A 10,794-nucleotide genomic window follows, 5' to 3' on the forward strand; every position below is an offset into this window, starting at 1 on the left:
TTTTTTTTTTTTTTTTTTTTTTTGAGACAGGGTCTCACTTTGTGCCCCACGCTAGCGTGCACTGGCGTAATCATGGCTCACTGCAGCCTCAATCTCCCAGGCTCAAGTGATCCTCCCATCTCAGCCTCCCAAGTAGCTGAGAAGTACAGGCACACGCCACCATGTCCAGCTAATTTTTTAATTTTTTTGTAGATATGGGAGTCTCACTACGTTTGTTGCTCAGGCTGGTCTCAAACTCCTGGGCTCAATCTTCCTCCCATTTCAGACTCTCAAAGTCCTGGGATTATAAGTGTCAGCCACCACATCTGGTCTATGCTTATATTCAAATTTTGTTCCCAAAGCTGCTAGTTCTCTTAACAACCTTTAAATATACAAGGAATTTGAGAATGGAAACAGAATCCATTAGCTAAATAAACAAAACTGTTGAGCTGAAAACAAAGTACTAATTGAAGATAAAATATTGTTTCTACTTTTTTATTAATATATTTTGTCATAAAGAGTAAGTTTAGGTTAATGATAAATTGTTGACTCAACAAACACTATAATTCTAAACATACCCAGAAATTTAAAAGAACTGTAGGATAAAGGGACTCACTTCTTTGCCTCAGACAAAACTCACATATGGAATGCGCTGTCCTAGGATTACAGGTCCCCTAATGCTATGCTGGCTAACCAGATGATGTTTAGATGAGCATTTACTCACCACCCAACATGACCCAAGGACTACTTTAGATGCCGTGATGAATCTACAACCAGTGTAAACAGGGGACTAAAAATACCAAAATATTCAAAGAAAGTTCAGAAAATGTTGTGATTGACAAATATTAATGTATTATGAAAGAGGAGTCAATGTTGGTTAAAAAGTACCTTTAACCAGAAAGAAAAATGAAATAACAAACGACCTTTATTTGCACCTTGGGACACTATACCTCTCACACTGCTGAATTGAATGCATTTCTGGCTTAATCTAACATGTCATTCTTTTTTATTTGTTTCATAATCATCCTCTCTTTTTATGATCCTTCAAAACCTCATCCCACACTTTTTTGCTCACTCAACATGAGTATCACAAATAGAAAGGCATGTAAATAAAAATTTCTATTGCAAGCCTTTGAAGAAACATATAAAAACTATATATAAATATTTATATTTAAAAATTGGTAAATGGGTCTTACTGATCTGCTATGGAAAAAGTTGACTCAAGTCATAAATAACAATAAAAACAATGAAGGGCAATTTTAATAAGGTTAAATAATAGAAAAAACAAATAGGTTAAAAAAAGGCTTTAGTCAATGGGTTTTTTTTTAATGAAATAAGCATTTTAGACACAGGTTGAACTTTTGCAACTAATATATCATGCTTATAATTTCTGAACATTTTTTAACTCAAGTAAAACTTTTACGTTTTTTATTTAAATATATGTTAAGCAATTATGAAGAAATTCTAAGTGAAAACAAGGAAGCATCAGAGCCTATAATCTTCATTACATACTTTTACCCTTACAGCTCACCTTTTCATCATATCTTGTACCTAGTTACCATTATATGCACAATACATTTGTATAGGCTTAAGGAGGTCTGGATAGTTTTTGTTATCATCACCATCAGCAGCTTTTCCTTGATCATATTAATGACAGCTAGTCTCTTAGTTCCCTACCACCTTGTTTACCTATGCCGCTTCCAAGGATGTCAGTATTCCATGATCCCACTTGCTTATCTCACATAATCAAATGTTACCCTTCTTTACTTAGCTTTAACAATCAAGTTTATTTTTCAGCAGATGCTACCTTTCAATCTGAATAGGGGCCTTAACATATAAACATTTCTCTCGCGATCTCTTGCTCTCTGTCTCTCTCACACACATACGTACACAATACCATTTTATTTTTTCCCAGGTGAAAAATGAGATTTGGATTTTCAAAATTTACTAATTTGCATAGAAATAAATTTCAAAAGGCTTAATGCAAAAGTTTTATGCCTATACCATAAATTTAGGAAGTCAGCCTCCTAAAAGGAATATTTAAATACACAAAGACACATACACAATGAATATTATTTATTAGAATTAAAACTTAAAGGCCACTAAAAGAAACGGAGAGTGATACTTATATTAGCAAAAACAATGCCCATGTATAAATACTACTTCTATTCTTGGTGCAAAACAAGAATCAATCATTTTTTATTAAAAATTTGGAATAGCATATTTATTAGCCCATTAGTTTTGAAAACCTCCTACAAAATCAGAAACATGTTCTTCTAAAGCAAACCTAATAGTTCATTGGAAGTAAAAATATTATCAAGAAATATTACCTTCACCACAAAGCATAACCATCAAAACACTTTCCAAAATCATATTTAATGCTGGCAATCATTATTATTATATAATCAGTTAAGCCCCCAAAAGTATTGGGAAAAAATATACACTTGACCATTTTCAATCACAAGTTCTTTAGAGAATAAAACATTCTTTGAGCAAAACCTCATGAGAACTAGAATTCCCTTTTCAATATAAAGTCTCTCCTAGAGCTGTAACTAAATATTACTGAGTGGCAGAAAAACAAATCTCAAGAAATGACGGAGTCAAGAAAATTTCATTGAAGAAAGCACAGAGCAAGTTCTAATAATACCAATTTGAAAATGAAAGCTCCCCTGCTTCAAGAGAAGCAGATATAAAAACTCACAGTAATGTCTAAAAGACCCAGCTGGATCTGTTGAGACTCAGATGGACTTTAATAAGCATGATCACTAAGCACCTTAAACTAGAAATTCAGTTTTATTTAGTAGTTGATTAAATCATTATTAAATTCACAGATTTTGAAACTAAAAGCTCAATTTCCAATCAAAAATTTTTATAGTGAAATTCTGTCAAGTTTCATATTCTGTGTTCACATCTTCACGTAAACATGAAAATAAATTTGTTAAGTCCTTGGATGTCCTATGTTGAAATCCTACTAATTCTATGACATTCAAAATAATAATTATATACCATTAATTTACTAGTTATATCTTTTAAATCTATACATTGAATAGAAGTAATTTCATTAATATAAAAGTATAATTAGAATACAAAGAAATGATAAATGTTTGAGATAATATAGTAATTACCCAGATCTGATCACTTTATGTTGTATATATCAAAACATCACAGTGTACCCTACAGATATGTATTAATACAATTATTTTGGGTCATTTAAAAATAAATAAAGTACAATTAAAGTTGGTAGGTTTATATTTATTAAAAACCCACAAAAGACAACATACTCAGTTTAGAGTTTTCCAAAATTATGTTTTATATTTATATAATATCTCTCTCGAAACAGGGGAGCTATCACTTTCCAAGTAGTTTTTGAAGACTTTCTGTATCCTGGGCTAGATGATCTCTAAGGCCTCTAACAGCTCTGCTGCTCTATCCAGCCCAGGATACAGCATAAGGCTATGCTGTACTAACACATACAACGTTATCTGTAAGTCTCAAAATTTCTCAAGTCTTTGTATCTTATTAATAACACCTTGATCTCACAAGTAAACCTACAGAGGACAGTGACTTTAACTTTCTTTTGCAATGTAACAGAGAAAATAAAGACCAAGACTTAAATAATGGCCATGAACCTGACCTAAACTAGAAAGCAAGCTGGTACCTCAAAGGGGAAGAAAACTTACCTGTCGGTAATTTATGCTTCCCATCTATAGTCTGTAAAATACTAAAACTATTATGCTCAAAAGAAATATAACTGTGGAAAAGACACACTAGGGTATGTAAAATCATGGCATGTCATTAAAACAATTTCATTTCTAAAAGTGAAAGGGAAAATCTTCCTCATAAGTCATTCTCTCTTCAGTCAACAACAATTATGAATTCAAAGCACAAATAACAGCAAGACTGTGAATGCAGAACTAGAAAAATTTCATTTCTCAGGGCTTAAAATTTTAATTTGGCAGAAACAACTTTCAAGATAAATTTCTCAAGCCTTCTTTCCCCCAAAGGCCACTAATCTACTGAGAAAAGTCAATAAAGGAATATGTACAAGAAAAACTATATTTAGGAAAAGTGATAGAATAGTAATTTATAAAAAGAAAAACATTGTACTTACTATTTAAAGACATTTTCATTAAACAGGTCTTAAATTTCATATTATGGACAGGTAAAGAAATAGAGAACAACAGCTCTAATAAGCATAAAACAGAAAAGTTAAAAGAAAGCTAATAGGGAAGAAGAAAGAAGAGAAAGATGGAAGAAAATAAGACGCAAAGCTATCAGTTTAAGAGAGATGAAAAAATTAAGAGGAACATATTAACGGTCTGAGCCACATAAACGGTACATCACTTAGTCTGGCAACCTGAGTAAGTTTTTCAAACAACCCATTCGGCAAGGAGCTATTACATTATTCACTGATCTGCAACTGCTTTTAGCAATCCATCAAGCTTTGAAGAAACAGCCTACAATTTTCAGCATCATTATCAAAACAGTAGTGTTTAATGGGTTAATACAATGAATACAATGAGTGCAGAGGGTCCCAACAGGCAAACATAGGTTGCTGGTGAGCTGTCACTTGCATTATTTGAGACCATATATCACTCTGTAAAAGTTTTAGAAAAAGAAAAATCTCTTGGTACCAAGTAAAATTTCTTAATCACTAAATATGCATATGCTCTGTGGTGAGTTAAACTAGTCTCATTTTATTTTTGTATCTACTCACTAAAGTGCTAGAAAACCAGAATTAGGAAAATTCATGCAACCTATGTTGGTGAATATGTCTTAACTCTTGCATTCTTAGTTATAACCCTGGCTTATTTTCCAAACTATTCAGTACAATATCTAATAAGCAAGCAGACCAAATGCAGTACTCAGCTCAACGACCCTGACATATTTTTCTCCACTACTGATTCAACCTCCTGAACTAGGAGGTAAGAGTTAAAACAGCCAATGAAATTTAAGATAACACATTACAGTGAACAGATGCTAAAGGAGACTACACAGAGGGCTCTTAACTTTCTAAAACAGCACATTCAAAATACCAAACTGCAAACTGATTTCTAGAACAAGCAATGATATCAATTCCCTGAATAAGAACACAGCAAATGATCTTGAGATAAATGGAAAATGTATATAATATCGGATCATCTGACAAAACACTGAAGAGTTTTAACTATATCCCATTATTAGCTTTTGATCTGGGCAGCACTGATTTGGTGACCAAATTCTAGTATAACCCAGGGTCCACCTTTTTTGAGGAGAATAATAACCATCATCCTCAATAACCAAATCACTAAAACTTTTGGAATATAACTGAAAGTGAAGTAGTCAAGCCTCTGAGGAAAGTATATATGTGTAGAACAAAACAAAGAAGTAATACGGTATTACCATAAACTTTACACCCTCCCTGGTGGGGTCCCCAGCAAACTGCAGAGAAGAGGATTCTGCATCAACCAAATAAATCCATCGAACAAATGCTTATTGAGCCAAGTACTATAGTGGAATCTAGGTATGTAAAATGAAGTAAGCTAACCTGAATGCATTCATATCCTCTTGGGAGACATAATACACACCAAATTTCGGTGAGTATTATGATAAAGATGCTGAACTAAGTACTAAAGAAATACTGTTGAGGAGGCACAGAATTTTAACTTAAGGGGGATGACAGCGGGGAAGACAGAATCACAGAAAGCTTCACAGATTGCAAGATATCAGAGCTGGGCATCACAGGATGTATAGAAATCTGTCAATGGAAACAAAAAGGAGAATTTTAGTCACTGCAGGTCAAAGAAATGAAAAACTTGAATAAAAATAAGAATATATGAAAAGAAGGGGCCAGGTGCGGTGGCTCAAGAGTGTAATCCCAGCACTTTGGGAGGCCAAGATGGGTGGATCACGAGGTCAGGAGATCGAGACCATCCTGGCTAACCTGGTGAAACCCCGTCTCTACTAAAAAATACAAAAAACTAGCCGGGCGAGGTGGCGGGCGCCTGTAGTCCCAGCTACTTGGGAGGCTGAGGCAGGAGAATGGTGTGAACCCGGGAGGCGGAGCTTGCAGTGAGCTGAGATCCGGCCACTGCACTACAGCCTGGGGGACAGAGCGAGACTCCGTTTCAAAAAAAAAAGAATATATGAAAAGATGTGTTTAGATCAAGTGCAGTGGTTCATACCTTAATCCCAGCATTTTGGGAGGCCAAGACAGGAGGACCACTTGAGGCCGCTTGTTTGGTGCCAGCCTGGCCAACACAGTGAGACCTCATCTCTGTAAAAAAATTTTTAAACCAGCCAGGCACAGAGGCACACATCTGCAGTCTCAGCTACTCAGGGGGCTGAGGCAAGAGGAGTGCTTGATCCCAGGAGTTGGAGATTACAGTAAGCTAGGGTTGCACCACTGCACTCTAGCCTGGGCAACAGAGTGAATGAAACCCCATCTTAAAAAAAAAAAAGAAAAGAAAGGAAAAAAGTGTGTTTAGAAAACAAGGAACACTATAATGAAGCTAAAGCAAGACAGATAGAGGGCAAAGGCAAAAGAATAGGGTACAAAAGTTAACATGAAGACAAAAGGAAAAGCTCCTGAGATTACACAACAAGAAGCTGGCCGTTATTTCAAAAACAACAGGGAGGCACTGACATGCTGATGAGTTTTGAATAAAGAGAGGTTGACAAAAACAGACCAATATTTTACAAAGATAAATTTGGTTATAGTGTAAAAGCTAGATTACTGGAGAATGGAGAGAGAGTGATCACGTACAAAACAATTACAAAAGGAAGTCTTTGAAATCATCAGATGTGTTAATTACAAACCCCAATCACCCTTAATCTAAGTAACACTGTTTTATGTCCAATAAAAAAATGAAAACATTTGAATACACTTTTGAAAATTCTATAATTCAGAGTTTTTACTAGTTCAGTTAGTTTCCCCCAATTATACCAAATCAGAGAGATTTCATTATGTATATCTTTGATGTAATCAGCACTTCCAGTTTTGGAAATTTTGTTTGTCACTAAAATAACTTTCATACTATTATCTCATGGAATGTGGTAAGGAAAAACAACCCTGCTATACATCAACTATGACCCAGTAAAGTGATTGCCATAGGGTTTTCTTTTTTATTCTTACCATTACTAGTTCTTCCTGTAACTCACTGCAACTTTTTTCATTATACTGGAGTCTCTTTGAGAGGTCTATAATTACTTTCTTCTGTTCCTCGATCTCTTCATTTAGTTTCTTGTTTTTGGAGAAATACTCTCTTTCTAATCTGAAAAGTTAAAGTGTCAGAGCAGGTTTTTCAAACGTGCTTATATCAACTGATATTACACACCTTTAAGACATATGGCAGATGTACTACATATCATGTGTTCATGCTAAAAGACTTTTTAAGGCTGCCTTTCCTTTTTCAAACAAAAAGTACTGCATATTCTTAAATTAAAAACTTCAAAGCAATATTACTTCCCCTTTGATAGTAGGTATTTGTAGTATGCCCAAGGCTATAAGCAAAATAGATTTGGTTAGTGTTGATTTGGTTGCACCACCATTTTTGATGAGCAAAACCATAGTTCAATTAGCTCAGAGACTATCTCAAGAATGAGAAAACAGCACTACCAAACAATTTTAAAATTAAAATACAACATTAAAAATGGAACAAATGTCTCACATCTGAATGTCCATGCAAGTAGAACCAGTGTGGTGGCATGGAAGATCCAAAAGGAAGAATAATCAAAAATAATTCACATTCACTTTGAAGACATATGAATTTCTTTTCAAAGGATTCATCTTCCTATTTAAGTTTTGCTCAGATAGGCCAGGTGCAGCTGCTCACAACTATAATCCCAGCACTTTGGCAGTCCATGGCAGGAGGATCATTTCAAGCCAGGAGTTTAAGATCAGCCTGGGCAACAAAAGAAGACTCCATTTCTACAAAATAATTTAAATATCAGCCAGGCACAGTGGTGTGTGTCTGTAGTCCCAGACTCTCAGGAGGCTGAGGCAGGAGGACTGCTTGAGACCAGGAGTTCAAGGTTGCAGTGAGCTATGATTATGCCACTGCACTCAGTCTAGGTAACAGATTGAGATCCCATCGTTTATATATATATGACACATACACACATAATATATACACACACATGGCTGTGTGTGTGCATATATATATATATATATATCTAGATATATATAGAGAGAGAGAGAGAAATGAACAAGGCCTCCAAGAAATATGGGCCTATGTGAAAAGACCAAACGTGCATTTGATTGGTGCACCTGAAAGTGACGGGAGAATGGAACCAAGTTGGAAAACACTCCTCAGGATATTATCCAGGAGAACTTCCCCAAACTAGAAAGGCAGGCCAACATTCAAATTCAGGAAATAGAGAGAACACCACAAAGATACTTCTCAAGAAGAGCAACCCCAAGACACATAATTCTCAGATTCACCAAGGTTGAAATGAAGGAAAAAATGTTAAGGGCAGCCAGAGAGAAAGGTCAGGTTACCCACAAAAGGAAGCCCATCAGACTAATAGCACATCTCTTGGCAGAAATCCTACAAGCCAGAAGAGAGTGGGGGGCCAATATTCAACATTCTTAAAGAAAAGAATTTTCAACCCAGAATTTCATATTCAACCAAACTAAACTTCATAAGTGAAGGAGAAATAAAATATTTTACAGACAAGCAAATGCTGAGAGATTCTGTCACCACGAGGCCTGCCTTACAAAAGCTCCTGAAGGAAACAGTAAACATGGAAAGGAACAACTGGTACCAGCCACTGAAAAAAACATGCCAAATTGTAAAGACCATCAATGCTATGACGAGCCTGCATCAATTAACGGGCAAAATAACCAGCTAACATCATAATGACAGGATCAAATTCACACATAACAATATTAACCTTAAATGTAAATGGGCTAAATGCCCCAAGTAAAAGACACAGACTGGCAAATTGCATAAAGGGTCAAGACCCATTGGTGTGCTGTACTCAGGAGACCCATCTCACATGCAGAGACACACACAGGCTCAAAATAAAGGGATGGAGGAAGATCTACCAAGCAAATGGAAAAAAAAAAAAAAAGCAGGAGTCGCAACCCTAGTCTCTGAAAAAACAGACGTTAAACCAACAAAGATCAGAAGAGACAAATAAGACCATTACATAATGGTAAAGGGATCAATTCAACAAGAAGAACTAACTGTCCTATATATATATGCACCCAATACAGGAGCACCCAGATTCATAAATCAAGTTCTCAGGGACTTACAAAGAGACTTAGACTCCCATACAATAATAATGGGATACTTTAAAACCCCACTGTCAACATTAGACAGATCAATGAGACAGAAGGTTAACAAGGATATCCAGGACTTGAACTCAGCTCTGGACCAAGTGGACCTAATAGACATCTACAGAACTCTCCACCCCAAATCAAAAGAATATACATTCTTCTCAACACCGCATCCCACTTATTCTAAAATTGACCACATAATTGGAAATAAAACACTCCTCAGCAAATGTTAAAGAACAGAAATCACAACAAACTGTCTCAGACCACAGTGCAATCAAATTAGAACTCAGGATTAAGAAACTCACTCAAAACCGCACAACTACATGGAAAGTGACAACCTGCTCCTGAATGACTACTCAGTAAATAACAAAATGAAGTCAGAAATAAAGATATTATTTCAAAGCAATGAGAACAAAGACACAACGTACCAGAATCTCTGGGACACATTTAAGGAAGTGTGTAGAGGGAAATTTATAGCACTAAATACCCACAAGAGAAAGCAGGAAAGATCTAAAATTGACACCCTAACATCACAATTAAAAGAATTAGAGAAGTAAGAGCAATCAAATTCAAAAGCCAGCAGAAGGCAAGAAACAGCTAAGATCAGAGCAGAACAGAAGGAGATAGAGACACAAAAAAAAAAATCCTTCAAAAAAATCAATGAATCCAGGAGCTGGTTTTTTGAAAAGATCAACAAAATAGATAGACTGCTAGCAATACTAATAAAGAAGAAAAGAGAGAACAATCTAATAGATGCAATAAAAAATGATAAATGGGATATAACCACCGATCCCACAGAAATACAAACTACCATCAGAGAATATTATAAACACCTATAAACACCTCTATGGAAATGAACTAGAAAATCTAGAAGAAATGGATAAATTCCTGGACACATACACCCTCCCCAAGACTAAACCAGGAAGAAGTTGAATCTCTGAATAGACCAACAACAGGTTCTGAAATTAAGGCAACAATTAATAGCCTATCAACCAAAAAAAAAGCCCAGGACTGGACAGATTCACAGTCGAATTCTACCAGAAGTACAAACAGGAGCTGGTACCATTCCATCTGAAACTATTCAAATCAATAGAAAAAGAGGGAATCCTCCTTAACTCATTTTATGAGGCCAGCATCATCCAGATGCCAAAGCCTGGCAGAGACCCAACAAAAGGAGAGAATTTTAGACCAATATCCCTGATGAACATAGATGCAAAAAGCCTCAATACAATTCTGGCAAACCAAATCCAGCAGCACATCAAAAAGTGTATCCACAAAGATCAAGCTGGCTTCATCCCTGGGACGCAAGGCTGGTTCAACATACACAAATTAATAAACGTAATCCATCACATAAACAGAACCAACAACAAAAACCACATGATTATTTCAATAGATGCAGAAAAGGCCTTCGACAGAATTCAACACACCTTCACACCAAAAACTCTCAATGAACTAGGTAAGGATGGAACATATCTCAAAATAGTAAGAGCTATTTATGACAAACCCACAGCCAATATCATACTGAATGGGCAAAAACTGGAAGCATTCCCTTT

The 10,794-nt window shown here is 35.6% G+C and overlaps 1 protein-coding gene across 1 annotated transcript in view; it reads right to left on the reverse strand.

Annotated features, from left to right (window-relative positions):
• Positions 1-10,794, reverse strand: part of CCDC171 (coiled-coil domain containing 171) — a 404,099-nt gene that overhangs the window by 289,158 nt on the left and 104,147 nt on the right. The window contains exon 10 of the mRNA XM_011930380.1: positions 7,094-7,232. Within this exon, the coding sequence (XP_011785770.1) occupies positions 7,094-7,232 (139 nt within the window). The remainder of the gene's footprint in view (positions 1-7,093; positions 7,233-10,794) is intronic.

Source organism: Colobus angolensis, unplaced genomic scaffold (genome assembly GCF_000951035.1).
Source record: "Colobus angolensis palliatus isolate OR3802 unplaced genomic scaffold, Cang.pa_1.0 Scaffold86, whole genome shotgun sequence".
NCBI classification, from domain to species: domain Eukaryota; kingdom Metazoa; phylum Chordata; class Mammalia; order Primates; family Cercopithecidae; genus Colobus; species Colobus angolensis.